Source organism: Peromyscus leucopus, chromosome 14 (genome assembly GCF_004664715.2).
Source record: "Peromyscus leucopus breed LL Stock chromosome 14, UCI_PerLeu_2.1, whole genome shotgun sequence".
Taxonomy (NCBI): Eukaryota; Metazoa; Chordata; class Mammalia; order Rodentia; family Cricetidae; genus Peromyscus; species Peromyscus leucopus.
In genome coordinates, this window is record NC_051075.1 from 80,768,395 (window position 1) to 80,789,324 (window position 20,930).

Here is a 20,930-nt window from a genome sequence, read left to right on the forward strand (position 1 = left end):
TATTCAGTTTTTAATGTATCAGCTGTCTTCTGCTATGAAATTCTTGTGTGGCCATATACTACTAGGCATTATGGCAAACAGTTTAGCTTCTCAGACCTGCTGCTGATCCACTAGGTAACACCCCTGCAGAGCCTAGGAGACAGGCAGGCTATAGATGCATAGCTTTGTTTCTTATGCAAATGAAGCTCAGGCTTACATTCCCCAGACAGGGAAAATGGCATTCCAGAGCAATTGACTCAGAACAAAGGAGGTTTTTGCATATCCAGGTGGAGTGAAGGGTAGGGCAGGATTCCTGGCCAGAGAAGAGTCACATGGCTGGGAGAGAAAGAACAAGACTGATTCTGTAGATGGTAGCCAGAACTGTGTGGCCAGAGAGAAGAGAATAGGGCAGAGTTTCTAAGAGCCAGGGGTAAGAAGCAAGGAAGGAAAGATGGAGGATGAAGGAACAGAGGATTAAGATGGGGTGGAAAGCATAGGAGCTTGGTTAGGACTATGACAGGCAGACCCAGTAGGTACAGAGAAGTGTTGAATGTGAAGATGGAACTGAAGCTGTATAGATAGAATTTTGACTTAGAGAAATAAAGTAAATGGATGATAGAGCATGGTGTGTATTGATTCTTTTTCCTCAGATAACCCCATGCCAGACATAGTGTCTTCCCCAGGACTCTGGGAGGAATCTTCTCAGGATAGGCCCCTGGGAAAATTCTGTTAGTAAAAGAGACCAACAGCTTTCACAAGAGTCAGAGACCTACTCATTCACACACCCAAGAGTCCCCAATAATACTAACCTGAAAGCTATAATATATTTGCAGAGGACATAGTTCAGACCCATAAAGGCCATTGTACTTGCTGATTTAGTCTCTGTGAGTTCATATGAGCTTTGCTCAGTTACCTCAGTGGGCTCTGTTATCCTGGTGTCCTCCAGCTCCTCTGGCTCTTAAGTTCTTTCTGCCTCCTCTTCCATAGGATTCCCTGAACTCTGAGAGGAGGGATTTTATGGAGACATCTCATTTAGAGCTATGTGTTCCAAGGACTTTCTCTCTCTGTATAATGTCTGGCTGTAGGTCTCTGCATCACTGCCTCTGTTCTCATCTGTTTCAGGAGGAAGCTTCTCTGATGATGGCTGAATAATGCACTGATCTATAAGTATAGCAGAATATCATTATTTTATTGATACTTTAAAAAAATAGGCCAGGGTCTCTGAGCTATCTAGTCTCTGGTTCTTTGTCACCTAGGCAGTATTGTGTATGGGTTCCATTTCATGGAGTGGGTCTTAAGGCAATTCAGACATTAGTTGACTACTCTCACAAGTTCCATACCACCGTTGCCCTAGTATATCTTGCAGGCAGGACATATTGTAGGTCAAAGGTTTTGTGGCTGACTTGGTGTTTACATTTCTCTTTTGGTAACCTCAGAGTACCTTCCATCTCTAAAGACACTAGGACACATGGGTGAAGTCTTCATGTAGGCAGCAGTGTAACTTCATGATTAATGAATTGTGTGAGTGTAGTCCTCAACAATGGGGCCCAGCTATCTGTTTGCAGAGAGCAATCTACTGTCTTGCTAACAGCCTGGGTTGTTTGGGAGATTTCCATGGGACCCCTTTGGCCAACAACTCAATTGAATGCAACCCAGTCCCAGTACTGAAAGCTTCAAGAGATGGCCAATTGGGACTTTTCCCCTTTGTTAGGAGATTTCTTCAGGATCACTTTCCCATATTTTAAAACATTTCCACTGCCTTGGATTTTGAAACCATCTCTCAAATGCTCCTCCATTCTAGCTGTCTCTCCCTGCATCCCCTCCATCCATGGTATCTCCTCTTCCTCTCACCACCTGATCTTCCCTTTCCTGTCCCCCACACTGCCCCCAGTACATCCTTAAAATCTATTCTATTTACTCCTCCCAGGGAGATTCATGTGTCTCCCCTAGTCCCTTCCTTGAAACCTAACCTCTCTGGTCTAAAGATTGTGTCTTTTTTATCATTTATTTAATGGATAATATCCATATATAAGTGTATACATACCATATTTATCATTGTGGATCTGGGTTACCTCACTCAGAATCTTTTTTTCTAGTTACAGCCATTTACCAGTAAATTTTGTGCTGTTATTTTTTTAAGAACTGAGTAATACTCCATTGTGTAAATGTACCACATTTTCTTTATCCATTCTTCTGTTGAGAGACATCTAGTGTGTTTTCAGTTTCTGGCTATTATGAATAAAGCAACAATGAACACGATTGAACAAGTGTCTCTGTAGAAAAATGAAACATCCTTTGGGATGCCCAAGAGTGGTATAGCTGGGTCTTGAGGTACATCAATTCCTATTTTTCTGAGAATTTGCCATAGACATACTGATTCCCAAAGTGGCTGTAGAAGTTTACACTCCCACCACCAATAGAGGCATGTTTCCTTTGCTACACATCCTCACCAGCATGAGCTGTCACTTGTGTTATTGATCTTAGCCATTTTTCTAGATTTAAGATGGAACCTCAAAAGTAGTTTTAATTTGCATTTCCCTGATGGCTAAAGTTGTTGAACATTACATTAAGTGTTTCTCAGCCATTTGAGCTTCCTCTGTTGAGAATTTTCTATACCCATGCCTTTGCTAGAGTCTTGTTAGCCAAACTCCTAGTAGAAGCTTGTATATTCAACTCTTTTAGAATACTTGGAAGATACTAAAAATCAACCCTCAGCTTCTTAGTGTTCCAAATGTGCCTAACCTTCAGGTTCACTGAGCTCATCCTGTTTCACCTGCAGCCATCTAGGCTGATCCTCACCCTGATGTGAGTTACATGGCAATGTATCCCTTACTTTCACTGAGCTGCCTGTGTATGCTGTGATCTCAGGAATCCAGTGCTGTGTGAGCCCGTTTTCAGATCTCTCGTGGCTTTACCCAGCAGGTCCACATAGAGAGGATGATTAGGGCCTGAGTGCAGGTGTCTGAGATGGTCTGCACTTGGCTGTGTTGGGGGAGGCCTTTTGCTCTACCCCTTGGCGTCTCTATAAATACACTGAGGCAGTGACAGTCAGGGGGCCCGTTGGAATAGGTTCCAGGCCTTCTGGAGGCTATCCTGTATTTTCTATCTGTTTATCTCTGCAATATAAATCCTTCTATCTAATATTTCCTGCTGCTCTCACTCAAGAAAACTCTGAGGAGCTGGGGTTAGTGGGTAAATGCCCCACACAGTGCTATAGTCAACTTGTCTCCAAAACTTCTTAACATTCAGCTGGTGTCAGTGTAACAGTTTCCAGAGAAGTCTCAGCCTCATGTCAGTGGATCCTATTTTCTTTCTGCAGCTGCATCAAATTGTTTATCCATTAATACTGAGTCCACTGCTGACATCACTTTTCTCAATGACATTTTTTTTCTGACCACACAGAAGACATGTTCAGCCTCTTACCATCAGCAGCAACAGAAAGTATCATAGATGTGTTGCTGGGGCCATTGTAAACAACAAAATCATCAAAAAGAAAAAAAGCACAAACTATGAAATTTAGATGTCCATGGGAAGAGCAGATGAGAGTTAGAACAAGGGCTCTATGGATGATGTCAGGGGAGATGTGCACACTCATGACTCAACATTACACAAGCCAACAGTGCACAAGGCACATACCAAAGAACCACTGCTTTGGACTTTGGAGTACAAACAAATTTTTATCTGTACAGATTTTTAAATGTGGAATATTCAATCTGTTGTGGATGTTCTTACATTAGGACACAGAAAGTGAGCATTTGAGTTTCTAACCTAAGTATGTAATATGACATTAATTCAGGGAATCTGTGGCTTCTTCCTAAACTGATGGCCAGCAAGTTTAAGAAGTATAGAGATTTGTTGGGAAAAAACACAGAAAGCCTTATTTTATTTTAATTAGTTTCTAATTTTAGCATAGTCACTCACTCCTCTAAGCCCTCTCTCAGATCCACCTCTCTTTTCTTAACCACCCATATTTATAATGTTCTTTCCTCTAAATCATCATATCTGATGTGTGCTGCCCATATATTTTTGGGTGTATGGGCACTGAGTGGAGTGTGGTTGATCTGCTTGGGTAACATCTTTAAAGAAAGCCAAGTTTCCCTCTTCCATCCGCTACCAATTGCTATTAGATGTTCTGTTAGGGGTGGACTTCTGCCCACATCTCTCTCTGCTGAGATTTTGTCTGGCTTGAGACTTATTCTTATGTGTAGTTCCATCCAGTATGAGGCAAATAGATACCTTAGGTGCATCATAGGGGAAAAAGTTTTAAAAATATTAAATTCAAATGTGGCATTTGAATCCACTGGGAAACACCCAGGTCTTAGACTCAATTCAAATTTAGATTAAATAAATTTATTCTTATGGCTAGCAGAAGGACTTCAACCCTAGAGCTGATACAGCATGCCATGTGGAAGGGGAGTGGGTAAAGGGGTCTTAAAGGTAGATGTCAGAAAGGTGTGCATTACAACTGTCCATGGAATCAATAGCTGGGCAAGAACATTGTTTTTTCTTCCATCTGTTGTCTTTTCCTTCCTGCTCTACAGTAATAAAAATACCATTTCATCCCTTTCCCACAGTGATAAGCAAGTTTTATAGAACCAAGGGCAGCTCTTAATATATGGCAGCCCATTATTCCATTCTTGTCTTGCCTGCAGACCACTAAGATCTCCCAGGCATTCCAAAGAAAAAGGTCAATAGCCCTTAAGAGTTATCTGTCTTCATTTTAACATTCCTTAGCCATCATAGGGGAGCTGTGTAAATTATCACTCAGATCTGAGCACTCTAATGACTGTGATAATGCCATCAGGTTAGGGATATCTGTCCCATCCCCACAACATGACTGCTCCTATTTATGATTGAGTCTAATATCCACTTATGAATGCCTACATACTGTGTTTGTCTTTCTGGGTTTGGGTTACAATATTCAGAATTATTATTTCTAGTTCTATCCATTTGCCTGAAAATTTCATGAGATTGTTTATTTCATAGCTGAGTAATACTCCCTTGTGCAAATGTACCACATTTCCCTTATTCATTCTACAGTTGCGAGGCATCTAGATTGTTTCCAGGTTCTGGACATAACAAATAAAGTGCCTGTGAAATAGGTGAATAAGTTTCCTTATGGTATGATTGAACATGCCCAAGAATGGTATAGCTGAGTCTTGAGGTATATTGGTTCCCAATTTTTTGAGAAACTGCCATACTGATTTCCAAAGTGGCTGTGCAAGCTTGCAGTCTCACCAGCAATGGAGAGTGTTCCCCTTACTCTACATCATGTCCAATATAAATTGTCATCAGTGTTTTTGATCTTAGCCATTCTGACAGGTATAAGATGGTATCTCAGAGTCGATTTGATTTGTATTTCCCTGATGACTAAGGATGTTGAGCAATTCCTTAAATGTCTTTTGGCCATTTGAGATTCTTCTGTTGAGAATTCTGTTGAGCTCTGTAGCCCATATTTTAGATGGATTATTTGGTATTTTGATATCTAGTATCTTGTTCTTTATATATTTTGGAGATCAGCCCTCTATCAGATGTTAGGTTGGTGAAGATCTTTTCCCATTCTATAGACTTCTGTTTTGTCTTATTGACAGTGTCCTTTGCCCTACAGAAGCTTCTCAGTTTCAGGAGGTCCCATTTATTAATTGTTGCTCTCAGTGTCTGTGCTACTGGTGTTATATTCAGGAAGCAGTCTCCTATGCCAATGTGCTCAAGGCTTCTTCCCACTTTCTCTTCTTTCAGGTTCAGTGTAACGGGATTTATGTTGAGGTCTCCGATCCACTTGGACTTGAGTTTTGTGCATGGTAATAGATATGGATCTATTTGCAATCTTTTGCATGTTGACATCCAGTTATGCCAGCACCATTTGTTGAAGATGCTTTCTTTTTTCCATTGTACAATTTTGGTTTCTCAAAAATAAAATATTCATAGGTGTGTGGATTTATGTCACAGTCTTTAATTGGATTCCATTGATCCACGTGTTTTTTTTAATGCCAATACCAAGCTGTTTTTATTACTATAGCTCTATAGTATAGCTTAAAGTCAGGGATGGTGATGCCTCCAGAAGTTCTTTTATTGTACAGGATTGTTTTAGCTATCTTGGGTTTTTTGATTTTCAATATGGAGTTGAGTATTGTTCTTTCAAGATCTGTGAAGAATTGTGTTGGGATTTTGATGGGGATTGCATTCAATCTGTAGATTGCTTTTGGTAAGATTGCCATTTTTCCTATGTCAATCCTACCTGTGCATGAGCATGGGAGGTCTTTCCATTTTCTGATATCTTCTTCAATTTCTTTCTTTAAAGACTTAAGGTTCTTGTCATACAGGACTTTCACTTGTTTGGCTAGAATTACCCCAAGGTATGTTATATTATTTGTGGTAATGTAAAGGGTATCAATTCTCTGATTTCTTTCTCAGCCCTTTTGTCATTAATATAAAGGAGAGCTACTGATTTTTTTTAGTTAATCTTGTATCCCACCACATTACTGAAGGTGTTTATCAATTATAAGGTAGAATTTTGGGTTTCATTTATACATACTACACTATCGTCTGCAAACAGTGAAAGTTTGACTTCTTCCTTTCCAATTTCTATCCCATTGATCTCCTTTTGTTGTCTTATTGTGCTAGCTAGAACTTTAAGTACTATACTGAATAGATATGGAGAGAGTGGACAGCCTTGTCTTATTCCTAATTTTAGTGAAATTGCTTTGAGTTTCTTTCCATTTAATTTAACATTGCTGTCAGCTTGCTGTAAAATGCTTTTATTATGTTTAAGTATGTTCCTTGTATCCCTGATCTTTCCAAGACCTTTATCTTGAAGGGGTGTTGGATTTTGTCAAGGCTTTCAGCATCTAAAGAGATGATCATGTGGAGTTTTTTTCTTTTAGTTGTTTATTTGGTGAATTACATTGACAGATTTTTTTTCTTGAACCATCCCAGCATCTCTTGGATGAAGCTTACTGGTGAATGATTTTTTATGTGTTCTTGGATTCAGTTTTCCAATATTTTATTGAGTGTTTTTGCATCAATCTTTATGAGGGAGATTGGTTTGTAATTCTCTTTCTTTGTTGCATCTTTGTGTGGTTTGAGTATCAGGATAAACATACCCTTATAAAAAGAGTTTGACAATGTTGCTTCTGTTTCCATGACTCACTCTGCCACCCAAAATCACCAACCACATTATCTTCCCCTTATCCAACCATCCACTGCAACATCAGTAGCCCCCATACAAGTACCACCTACTCCAGTTTAAAGAACAACAGCCCCTATAGGCATAAACACCACCTACACTAGTTGGAAGAACAGTCTCTATCAGCACAAGCACAACCCACACCAGTAAGAAGAACAGACTCCATAGGCACAAGTAAAGCTCACATAAGCCAGAAAAACTGGAGGATATGATGATTTAGGTACCCAAGCTCTCACAAACCTCAGCTGAGACAACCCTACTGGACCTGAGGACCAGTTACCAACAGAACCCTTGGCCATTTAGGGCAAAAGACAATAAAGGAAACACACAATAAAGGAACAAAAGACTCATCCAACAAAGACATCACAAGAATCAGTATCTGTACCTATAACTATCCCAAACCTAGATGGGTAAACGGCAGTGTAAGAATACATGCAACCACATAAAGGGCAATATGGCATGACCAGAATCCAGTGGTCCTACAACAGCAAGACCTAAACATCCCAATGCAGATGAAACAGAAAAAAAAATGACCTTAAAATTACTTTATGAAGATGATAGAGGCCCTTAAAGAAGAAAAGAAAAATTCCCTTAAAGAAACCGAGGAAAAGACAAACAAAATTGAAAAAAAAAATCAACAAATCCCTTTTTTAAAAAAGCTAAGAAAAAATATTCAAACAGTTGAAGAAAACAGTTCAAGACTTAAAATTTTAAATAGAGGCAATAAAGAAAACACAAAATGAGGAAATTCTGGGAATGGAAAATCTGGATAAACAAGCAGGCACTACAGATGCAAGCATAACCAACAAAATACAAGAGATGGAAGAGAGAATATTAGGTGTTGAAGATACAATAGAGGAAATAGATTCATCAGTCAAAGAATATGTATAAATCCAAAAAAAATCTTACCATAAAAGATCCAGGAAATTTTGAACACCATAAAAATATCGAATTTAAGAATAATAAAGATAGAAGAATAATTCCAGCTCAAAGGTGCAGAAAATACACTCAACAAAACCATAGAAAAAAACTTCGTAGGTCATGTCTATGAAGGTACAAGCAGCTTACAGACATCAAATAGACTGGACCTAAAAAAAAGTCCTTCTTAATACATAATAATAAAAACACTAAACATACATAATAAAGAAAGAATATTAAGAGCTGCAAAGGGAAAAAAGGCCAAGTAACATATAGAGGCAAACCTAACAGAACTACACTTGACTTCTCAACAGAGACCCTGAAAGCCAGAAGGACCTGGACAGACATCATGCAGACACTAAAAGACCATGGATGCCAACTAGACTATTATACCCAACAAAACTCTCAATCACCATAGATGGAGTAAATGAAATGTTCCATGACAAAACCAGATTTAAACAATACCTATTCACAAATCCAGCCCTACACAAAGTACTAGAAGGAAAACTCCAACCCAAGGAAGTTATCTGCAACCATGAAAACACAGGCAATAGATAATATCACACCAGAAAATCCCAAATAATGAAAACATACACACTACCACCAACAGCAACAAAACCAAAAAGTAACAGGAATCAACAATCACTAGTCATTAATATCTCTTAATATCAGTGGATTCAGTTTGCCATAAAAAGACACAGGCTAACAGAATGGATACAAAAACAAGATCCATCCTTCTGATAAATACAAGAAACACACTTCAATTTTAAAGACAAACATTATATCAGATTAAAGGGATGGTAGAAGATTTTCCAATCAAATAGACTTAAGAAACAAGCTATTCTAATATCTAACAAAATAGACTTCAAACTAAAATTAATCAAAAGAGATAAAGAAGAACATTTCATATTCATCACAGGAAAAATCCATCAAAATGAAGTCTCACTTCTAAACATTTATGTCCCAAATACAAAGGCACCCACATTTGTAAAACAAATATTACTAAAGCTTAAAGCCCCACACACTAATAGTGGGAGACTCCAACACCCAACTCTCACCACTGGACAGATCTGCCAGGCAGAAACTTAACAGAGAAATAAGTGAAATAACAGCTGTTATGACTCAAATGAACTTAACAGACATCTATGGAACATTTTATCCAAACACAAAAGAATATACTTCCTCTTAGCACTTCAAGAAACCTTCTCTAAAAGAGACTACACAATCAATCACAAAGTAAATCTCAACAAATCCAAAAAACAACAACAACAACAAAAAACCTAGAAAAACTCCCTGTATCTTATTGGATCACCATGGCTTAAAATTAGAATTGAACAACACAGACTACAGAAAGCCTACAAACTCATGGAAACTGAACAATGTTCAACTGAACCACCCCTGGGTCAAGGAAGAAATAAAGAAATTAAAGATTTCCTAGAATTCAATGAAAATAAATGCACAACATACTCAAACTTATGTAAGCAGTGCTAAGAGGAAAATTCATAGCATTAAGTGCCCACATAAAGAATTTGGAGAAATCTCACACTAGTGACTTAACAGCACACCTAAAAGCTCTAGAACAAAAAGAAGCAAATTCACCCAGAGGAGTAAACAGGAAATAATCAAACTGAGGGCTGAAATCAATAAAATAAAAACAAAGAGAACAATACAAAGACTCAATGAAAGAAAGAGTTGGCTCTTTGAGAAAAATCAACAAGATAGACAAATCATTATCCAAACCAAAAAAAAAGACAGAGAGAGAACATCCAAGTTAACAAAATCAGAAATGAAAAGGGGGATATAACAACAGACACTGAGGAAATCCAGAGAATCATTAGGTCATACTTTGAAAACCTGCACTCCACAAAATTTGAAAATATAAAAGAAAGGGACAATTTTTTGAATAATTGCCACATACAAAAATTAAATCAAGACCAGATAAACAATTTAAATAGACCTGTAACACCTAGGGAAGTAAAAACAGTCATTAAAAGTTTCCCAGCTATAAAAACAAAACAGGGCCAGATGGTTTATATGCAGAATTCTACCAGAATTTCAAAGAAGAGCTAATACCAATACTCCTCAAATTGTTCTACACAATAGAAATAGAAGGAACATTGATAAACACTTTTTATGAGGCCAAAATCACCCTGATACCCATAGCACACAAAGATGCAACAAAGAAAGAAAATTACAGACCAATCTCCCTCATGAACATTGATGCAAAAATACTCAATAAAATACTGGAAAACCAAATGCAAGAACACATCAAAAAATATTATCCACCATGATCAAGTAGGCTTCAACCCAGAGATGCAGGGATGGTTCAACCTACAAAAATCCGTCAATGTAATCCACCATATAAACAAACTGGAAAAAAAAACCCACATGATCATCTAATTAGATACTGAAAAGATTTGACAAAATCCAACACCCCTTCATGATAAAGATTGTGGAGAGAACAGGAGTACAAGGACTATACCTAAACATAATAAAGGCGATATAGTGTAAGCCAAAAGTCAACATCATATTAAATGGAGAGAAACTCAAAGCAATTCCACTAAAATCAGGAACAAGACAAGGCTGTTCACTTACTCCATATCTACTCAATACCATACTTAAAATTCTAGATAGAGAAATGAGACAACAAAAGGAGATCAATGGGATATAAGTTGGAAATGAAAGTCAAACTTTCACTATTTGTAGATGATATGAAAATATATGTAAGGGACCAAAAAATTCTACCTGGGAACTCCTATAGCTGATAAACACCTTCAGTTATATAGTGGGATACAAGATTAACTCTAAAAATCAGTAGCCCTCCTATATACAAATAATAAATGGGATAAAAAAGAAATCAGAGAAATATCACCCTTCACAATAGCTCCCAAATAACATAAACTAACAAGGTAACTCTAGCTAAACTGTATGACAAAAACTTTAAGTCTTCAAATAAAGAAATTGAAGATGTCAGAAAATGGAAAGATTTCCCATGCTCATGGATAGGTAGGATTGACATAGGAAAAATGGCAATCTTACCAAAAGCAATCTACAGATTCAATGCAGTCCCCATCAAAATCCCAAAACAATTCTTCACAGACCTTGAAAGAACAATACTCAACTTCATATGGAAAAACAAAATACCAAAACAATCCTGTACAATAAAGGTATCTCTGGAGGCATCACCATCCCTGAGTTCAAGCTCTACCATAGAGCTATAGTAATAAAAACAGCTTAGTATTGGCATAAAAACAGACACGTGGATCAATGGAATTTACCTGAAGTCCCTGACATTAATTCACACACTCACGAACACCTGATTTTTGACAAAGAAGCCAAAACTATACAATGGAGAAAAATAAAACATCTTCAACAAATGGTGCTGGCATAACTGGATGTTGACATGTAGAATGCAAATAGGTCAATATCTATTGCCATGCACAAAATTCAAGTCCAAATGGATCAAAGACCTCAACATAAATTCAGTTATATTGAACCTGGTAGAAAAGAAGGTGGGAAGTAGCCTTGAATGCATTGACACAGGAGACCACTTTCTAAACATAACACCAGTAGCAAAGACACTGAGAGACAACAATTAATAAATGGGACCTCCTAAAACTGAGAAGCTTCTGTAAGGCAAAGGATATGGTAAATAAGACAAAATGTCAGCCTATAGAATGGGAAAAGATCTTCACCACCCCACATTTCACAGAGGACTGATCTCAAGCTTATATAAAGAACTCATGAAACTAGACATAAAAAAAAAAATCCAATTTAAAAATAAGGTACAGATCTAAACAGAGAATTCTCAACAGAAGAATTTCAAATATCTGAAAGACATTTAAAGAATTGATCAACATCCTTAGTCATAAGGGAAATGCAAATCAAAATGACTCTGAGATACCATCTCACACCAGTCAGAAGGGCTAAGATCAAAAACACTGATCACAGCTTATGTGGAAGATAATGTGGAGTAAGGAACACTCCTCCACTGCTGGTGGGAGTGCAAAATTGTACAGCCACTTGGAAAATCAGTATGGTGGTTTCTTATAAAATTGGGAGTCAATCTACCTTAAACCCAGCTATACCAATTTGGGCATATATCCAAGGGATGCTCAATCATACCATAAGGACACTTGACCAACTCTGTTCATAGCAGCTTCATTTGTAATAGCCAGAACCTGGAAACAACCTAGATGCCCTTCCACCAAAGAATAGATAAATAAAATGTGGTATATTTACACAATGGAGTATTACTCAGCTGTAAAAAAAATGACATCATGAAATTTTGAGGCAAAGGAATGAAACTAGAAAAAAAATCATCCTGAGTGAGGTAACTTAGAACTAGAAAAATAAGACTCATAAGTGGATATTAGCTGGTAAATGATGTAGCCTGGTAAGGGATAACCTGGCTACAATCCACAGCCCCAGAGAGGCAAGGTAACAAGGAAGGCACAAAGAGAGAAGCATGGATTTCCTTGGGAAGAAGAAATAGATCTCCTGGGCAAAATAGGAGGGAGACATTGGGGGATTTGGAAGATTTGGGGAGAGGGAAACATGAGGGATCAGGTTGGGTGGGTTGAGGATGGGACAGTGGGAAGAGTAATGAAAGAGTTGTCTTGATAAGGGGTGTCATTTCTCCCCATACTTACTCAATATAGTACTTGAAGTTCTACCTAGAGCAATAAGACAACAAAAGGAGATCAAAGGGATACAAATTGGAAAGGAAGAAGTCAAACTTACAAAGAAACAGCCTAAGATTTCCAGACAGCAAACACTAATCTAGCCAGTAACCTCACAGCACCAGCAAAATGCTTAAGGCTATGTACAAGCTAACTGGACTCCGGTGGAATCGTTAGTTTTGTGGAGATTGAAAGGAACTATAGTCTCATATGGTATGCATTCTCTATTTGTAAAGCATATGTTAAACTCGTGGTCAACTTGTAACAGAATTATACCTCAGAACTGGAAAGATTTGGTTACAGCTGTCCTAGAGGCTGGTCCATAGTTACAATGAATGACCTGGTAGAAGGAGAAGACAAAGACTATAGAACAATGAGGTAGAACTAGAGGTATTGAAATTTCTCAAAATCAACTTCTTGGAGAAGGCTATTATGCTGATATACAAAGACAATTTTTATATAATGACTACACCCTAATTTTATGCCAAATGTCAGCCCTAAATGCATGGGACAGAACTGAAGAAGTAGGAAAGAAAATTGAGTCATTTATGAAAGATATACAGGGCCCAAAAGAAACCTTCATGGATTTCTTACAATGGCTGTCTTTAGCAGTAAATAGAATGATACCAAATTCAGAAGCTAGACAGATAATAATTGAATCTCTGGCTTTTGAAAATGCCAGTGCAGCATGCAAAAGGGTGATTAGGTCATTAAAGGCAAGATCAGCACCCTTGGAGGAATGGATCAGAAATACAATTAACATTGAATCTCATGACTGTGATGATACTTGGATAGGAGAGGTGATTTTCAGAGGGTCAAAGAAAAGTCATTATGTCAGATGCTTTAATTGCAGTAAACAAGGTACCTAAAAAGGGAGTGTACACAGGGCATTCCTAGAAACAATGTTTCTTCAAGGAACAATGACAACAGAATGCCCCTACCTTCTGGATTATGCAGAAGGTGTGGTAAAGACAAACACTGGACTGATGAATGTAGATGTACAAGGGACAGACAAGGTGATCCTTTCCCTTTGCCATCAGGAAAGTTCCTGAGGTGCCTCTTGCATGCTCCCATGGCAAATTCAGTTCAGTTCTTTCCTGCCATTGTAGAAGAAACCCCATCTCAGAGCAAATAAATAACTAAATGCCTACTGTAATAAACCATACTGCTCGGTGTGATAGAACAGCTATAGCAAAGAGAACAAAAATTCAGGAGCAAGCATAAAGTGAACTTTTTGGCAAACTTCAATAAAAAAACTAAGACCAAAACTAAAAATATGAATAAATGATGTTCTCATGGAAGGTCTTGTAGACACAGTTGTGGATGTAACATTAATTGCACCAGAGTGGGAGTGCAAACTTGTACATGCCGCTCTGGAAATCAGTATGGTGACTTCTCAGAAAATTGGGAATCAATCTAACTCAAGACCCAATGATGCCACTCTTGGGCATATACATAAGGGATACTCAATCATAACATAAGGACACTTGATCAACCTAGTTCATAGCATCACCATTTGTAATAAGCAGCTCAAACTTCTAAACCTAATTCCACAAACTCTCTCTTTCAGATGATAATTGGGCTAATGACCCACTTCCTCATCAAATACTATCAGATTGTCCAGCGCTGTATGAGCAGAGATGCTGACCCTGAGCATGGAATCTGGGCCCTTTACTTCAAACTCAGTGTGTTTGCCTCAGAAGGTCCTCAACTGGATCTTAATACCTAAAGAGATGATTGCTCCTACTCTGGAACACATTTTTCCCATTGGACAATTACCCTCCCTTTAAATAAAATAATGTGTCTGAGCCTTTGAATATCACACACACACATACACATGAGCGCGCACACACACATACACACACACACACACACACACACACACACACACACACACACACACACACTTTCCAGTCTTCTTTATTTTCTCATCTAAGTCTTCTGCCTTAGGACTCTATCACTGAAGAATGGCCTGCTGGTCCATGTCAATTGAGACCTTATAAGGAAGGGGTGGATATTGTTTATGATTCCCTCAGTAAAAATTGCTCACAACAGCAGGGTCCTCTGTGGTCAGTCCATGCACATCTGTCACAACTTCTATGGCTCTGGATAGTGGTCATTATGCTAGATGAAGTCTGCCTTTCTCGAACATTGGGAGAGCAATATTCACTCACTTAGCTACTAAGGCACATACATTCTGCACACCTATATATGTAAGGAAGAAAAAGGACTAAGGTGAACTTCCTATGGTCTTGTTTAAACCACTTAGTTTTCTTCACAGCCTCCAGAGGGAAGAATTTCAGACTCTCAACCCGCTCAGGGGGTACCACATTCACACCAAAACAGTCAATCCCATTATGCTGTTTAATCCTCCTTGTTTGGGGACCCAGTGGTGGCTCTTTGTTTGCTAGAACTGTCTTTTCTGGGGTTGAGAATCATTAGGGAGTGCAGGAGCATGGGTCAGAGCAGCAATCTCATTCCTCTGGTATTGGGGTGTAAATTATCTCCTGTCAGTTCAGGAGGGAAACTGGGGATGAACAGAGCCTAAAGGAATGAGGTGATCTGCAGTCTAACACTGCAGACAACTTTTCTTCATTTTAGTGTACTTTTGTATGTTGATGCAACAAAGGAGGCAATGATTCAAGGAAGGTTATTTGAGTTCAGAAAAACATGTGAATAAAAGTAAATTGAGCACATACCCCATATTAACAGAACAGCCCTTTCCCTGAGCACAATTGTCTGGCATGTACTACAGATTATATCTCAGGGAACACAAAAGCAAGAGAGAAGGTTATATCCAGATTTAGGTCACACTGAAGACTGATTCTCTGTCTATTGCTGCCTTGCATGGGGTAGCCTCCAGCAACACAGGGCTCAAAGAGAACCCACAGAGTCAGCGTGTACTATGACTTCCTTATCTGAGGGGGTAAGGGAAGGACACCCATACTCTCTCTTGATGATTTCCATATTTATTCTCTCTATTCTTCTACTGTGTACTTCTTTTCTACAGCTTATGTACCAAAACAAGATTTTTCAAGCAATATGGGAATTACAATGTGGTTACAGTCTATTTTTCAAGTGAACAAATATAACGAATACAAGGAAAAATGCATGTGTTCCATATTCCTTACATGATTAAACATTTCACATATTACAGGTGAAAAACAAATTATCCCAAGAACCCAATGTACATTCCTTCCCAAGCAACTTGTTATAGATTAACAGTGTGTAAGCAAGGAAGATTATATATATTTACTGGATTCTGTGTTTTGTGGTTAAAAAGAGAGGACCAATCACTTTGTTACTGATCTTGAAAGGTAATCTTGTAAGGAATCTTAAAGGAATCACAAATTTGAACTTTTACATATGAAAAAGAATCAGTCAGCTCTCCTTTAAGTCTTCAGGTTATATACCCAACCGTCAATAGTTTTATATATAATGAATATTCAGGAGATTAAGGGCAAAAATGGGCCAAAGGAAATAATCATCATCTTTGGTTATCAACCAATCCTAGAAAGAAAGTACTCAGCAAATGGTAATTGGGCTTCTTTGTTATTGTTTCTTGACCTTAAAGAGTCCTCACTCAACTATAAGCCTTTCTAAAACTTTAGATTGTCTTCTTGGGTTTTTCACCTCAAAGATATTTGACTAAAACATCTTAGTCTAACATTATTTTCAAAGCTTTGTTTCAGCTACTATGCACACTCGATCCTGTGAACACACCTTCCTACATTAAGATTAGAAGAATTCAAACTAGCTGGGCTACTGGGACTCAATTATTTTTCTTAATTATTAGCCTAAGCCACAGTCTATATGCCTCCGCAATAGAAACTCATGTGGTCTAGCTGTGTGACAATTCCTTGTTTTTATTATCATCAAAACTCTTTTAAACTAACATTATTATCACTTGACAGTACAGTTTAAAAAAAAATCACCTTCATAATAATCCACAGGTAAAAGGGCCCAGTAGAACAGGATGTTTCCATGAGATAAACATATTACAGGCAGTGGGGACCTCCCTGCACCCATTCTCACCTTGCCCAATTCCAGGGAAAGATGGCAGCCTCAAACATGTAAAGGCACAGCGGAGCAGAAGACACTCTGGAAGTCTATGGTCTCAGGGCCTTGCCTATCTGAGATTCCCCCTCAGGAATTTTCCTCCTGGTGGCTGACACCTGAACTTCAACTGCCATCTGCTGCAGCTCCTACATGGCCAATGGCATCTGTCCTGTGCCCTCAGAGCCTTCCTCCAGGAGACTCAGCATACCCTTCTCCAGATTGGGTTCTTTGTGATATTCTGACAGTGGGGCCTTGGGAAGGCTCTTTCCATGAGGTTGTGGGTAGTATGCATAGTGAGCCATGGATCTGTGTTAATGGTGATGTTGTAAATATCAGTTCCCTGGCTTAGTATGAGGTGAGGCTTCTGTGCTCCTATAACACACCCTCAACTGGATGCCAAGTCTGCCTTCACTCCCTCCATTCCTCTAAGCAGTGTCCTTGAAAATCCTATCCACGAGCTGTGGGAGAGAGTGCCACTAACAAACATGGTAACAAGGGTTGGGACAGAGTCAGTGCTCAGGAACCACATTTTACAGTCACTCTAGATATGTTCTTAAAAGAGATGCAGACAACTTCCTTTAACCAGAGACCAGAGACCTAAGACCCAGAGCATTCCTGGCTCAAGGGCTTCTTCTACTAACAAAGGAGCAAGCTTAGGGCAGCTCCTAACAACTTACAAAAAGTACAGATGACACCAATTTGCAATGTTGAAAGATTTATTCCAGTGTGAGCATCAGCAACGTATCAAAGACAGATGGCCTCAGAATCCAACACCTCCCGTGGCCGCACAAAGTAGACTCAGGCTCTTCAGAACTGTGCTCTTGAGTTTTATCTTGTCTTCTTACTGACATTCATGTTTTCTTTTTATTTCTCTCTATTTTACAGGGGCCAGGAGGCTCACTCATTTTTTACTTTGGCGCAGTGGCTGAAGTTCCATGCCGAAGTAAAGCAGCCTGCAAGTCTTCAAATTTGATAGTCTTTGTAGCTGCTACACGAACAGCCATCCCAAAGAGCAATGAGCCTATAAAGACATAAATACGACCAACGACCACTCTTACATATATCACTGGTAGTTGGCTCTGTCTTATTGTGCGCATTTTATGTGGAGGGGGTCCACTGTTTACACTCCCTCCAGGTCCTTCTCCCACGCAGTCTGGAGGGTCCCAACCTACATGACAATGGCAATTCCGATGATTATTGCATACTCCTCTAAAATTGCACTTTTCCGGGGTGCAGTCATAATTCAGTTCAGTCAAAGTTCCATTGCAAGACCCTTGATCACAGAAATTGGTTTGGGAACATGGAGTACCATGTCTCACCCGTCCAGCATCTGTTGAATCTGTTGCACGATGCTCATCGAGCCCAAAACAGGAAAACCCAGCAATAAGTGACTGATGGAATGAAACATGTTCCTGCAAGTGTGGTAGGTGGGTGATATTGGTACACTGCAACCTTCCACACATCTTATCTCTGTCAGCACAAGGTGTGAATAAGAGGCTTTCTTTTGCTCTCTGACAATGTCCAAATCGATACCGTTCCTTATTGATGTCATAGCACTTTTGATTGCCATCACGAGCACTTGCACCAAAGATTTCCTTGCAATGCATACTGCGATCGGTGCAGTTTCCTCGATAGCAGTAACCCTCTTCTGAGCATGGTGTTCCATCTTGCAGATAAGAGTCTGTTGGGCAATGGAGTCCATTCCCACTGCAGTACTCTGGAAGATCACATATGTTGTGGACACTTCTGCAGAGTGTCCCAGCAGGACTATAGGTGCAGTTTATGCAGCATGATTCTCTATCACAAATGCTACCTCTTGTGAACCTGCAATCACTCTGGCAGCAGGAATCTGCATAACATGCCTTGTGTGAGCCACAGTCACATTGCTCACCTTCATTTATTACCGCATTGCCACAAATACTATAGGTCACTGATGTATTATAATAAGTATGACGGTCATAGAAAAGACACGGCATGGTACCGGGGGTATTGAGTATTTGGTTTATCTGTACAAGGGAACAATTGCTGTAAACATCTGTTAGCAGAGGTATCCTGAACATAACACAGGTGCGCCTTCTCTGGCAAACACAGTAACTCTCATCATCAAAATCCATACCTAAAATCCTCCCTATACGGTTGGCTACTACAACAGACATATATATATAGGGTCGCCCATTTTGACCAATCCAGATTAGAGCATTGGAACTACAGACACTCTGTTCAACAGGTGTAATTTCATCGGGCGAATTCGTATGAATTATACTTGAAGAGTCAGGGTTAAATCGGTTATAAAAGTTGTTGATATAGTATCTGTGAGACGCACTTCCTGGTACTGTGGTGTCGTGATTAAATGGATCCCATCTGGTATACACAGTCAAGAGAAAGACATAGTAGCGCATATGGATATTTCTCATATAGGTGTCCATTAAACTGACTAGCGAAAACAAATATACACCAATTCTAGTAGCATTTTGGACTGGAGAATATACAGAATTAGTTGCTTGAAAATGGCCTTTTACAGCAGCTGGATGTGTAGCATAGTCTCTACTAGACATTCGGGGCACCACAGTGAAATTTGTTTTGGAGGAGAAGGGGCCTACGCTATGGTCCACATGCTTCCATTCATTCATAGGCCCGACTGTTTCAGAATCAGTCACTATCTGAGAAATAAAGTGCTCGAACCTGTGTGAATCATTGAGGGGTTTGATTTCATAGACAAGGTCATCAAACATTATGACCCCATCCAGGCCCCCATAACAAGTATCCAGAGTGACCATGGATTGAGGAATCCCCTCTAGATAGCCAATATAGTAACAATCTGCAGGGAAAAATGGATAATCCATCTGTAAGGCTCCTTGGTCATCCTGAGTTGTCAGCAGCAAGTGCCTGGGCCAAATAAGTGTCTTTCTTCTCAGGTGGATGGTGTGTCTCTGGCCCCTGAAACGCAAGCTGTAGGAGAGCCGTCCTGGTGGTTGAAATCCCTTACCATGGTATGTCTCCTTCCGAGGAATGACCACCTCTGATGAGATAAAACGCCATGTGGGACGGCCTTGAAAACAGTGGCTTGGAACCAGGAGCAGCACCCAGAGTGCTACCAGTAAGAGGGGAGCCTGGGAGTCACAGGTCTTTCCACTGGCTTCATGCCCCAGGTCCAAGATAACATCCTGGATGAAGCTAGGCTAAAACCCTCTGCTGTGGCCCTGCCTGGTGGAGGAGACACTGACGGTGGACAAAAGGCTTCTTCAGGCTACTAGCCCTGCTGGTTTCCCAGACAACTTGAGGAGTTAGGTAACAATTACTGGGTGTGGCAGGAGTGAGCCTGGTGATGTTAGCTGAGATGGAGGTGAAGCGGGGTCCAAAGCAACATCTATGAAGTCCACTAGGAGAGAAAAGGCAGAAGAAACAGAGGTGACTCCTCTGGACAGGCTCTGGACATACAACCTATCGCGACCACATTTTCAGTCATCTGAGTCTGTTTGCTTCCCATTGTTACTCTGGCTCTGTCTCTACAAGTCAATTTTCCTTTTTATTTTGTCTCATATTTCTCTCATTTCTGGAAGTTGGAGGTAAACACTGTGAATATTACCCTTTTAGGTATGATTTTTTTATTCTTTTAACTTATTTTTATTTGAGTTCATAGTTAACTATTTACAAATGGTCTTACCTTTTTGGGTTTTACTTGGGAGTTTCGGGATTTCTACATGTTGAATTCTTTGGGATACTGTCTGAAACACCTCAGAACTCTAGAATTTTTAAAAATCCCATCTCTCGTGAGCATACTTTATCTCTGACCCTGTCTTAGTTCCAGCTGTTGGTCCCCTCCAACCCTTAGTATATTTCCTTCCGGACCATTGAGATTACTTCAAACATGCAGGCTGATCAGTTCTAAGTGGGGGATACCAGCAGCTCTCTTTTGTGTGAATGTACAAGAAGTATGTCACACACTTTCCCCAGGTTGTCATTAGGGCTTTCATATCTCTTAATTTTGTAGAAGGAGAAGCATCCTCTGCGTTTCCTCCAAAAATCTCAATAGAGAAAGGGGGCAATAAGTGACATCACCACGGAGTGTCTTGACAGGCCCTGTCTCAGACACATGACTAAAATCT

The 20,930-nt window shown here is 39.4% G+C and overlaps 1 protein-coding gene across 1 annotated transcript; it reads right to left on the reverse strand.

Annotated features, from left to right (window-relative positions):
* Nucleotides 1–17,522: 17,522 nt before the first annotated feature.
* On the reverse strand, nt 17,523–20,080 carry LOC114688388 (disintegrin and metalloproteinase domain-containing protein 21-like). The gene is given in 2 exon segments (XM_028862981.2): nt 17,523–19,930; nt 19,933–20,080. Coding segments are annotated over 2 exon segments (2,253 nt in total). The 5' UTR covers nt 19,988–20,080; the 3' UTR covers nt 17,523–17,732.
* Nucleotides 20,081–20,930: the final 850 nt, after the last annotated feature.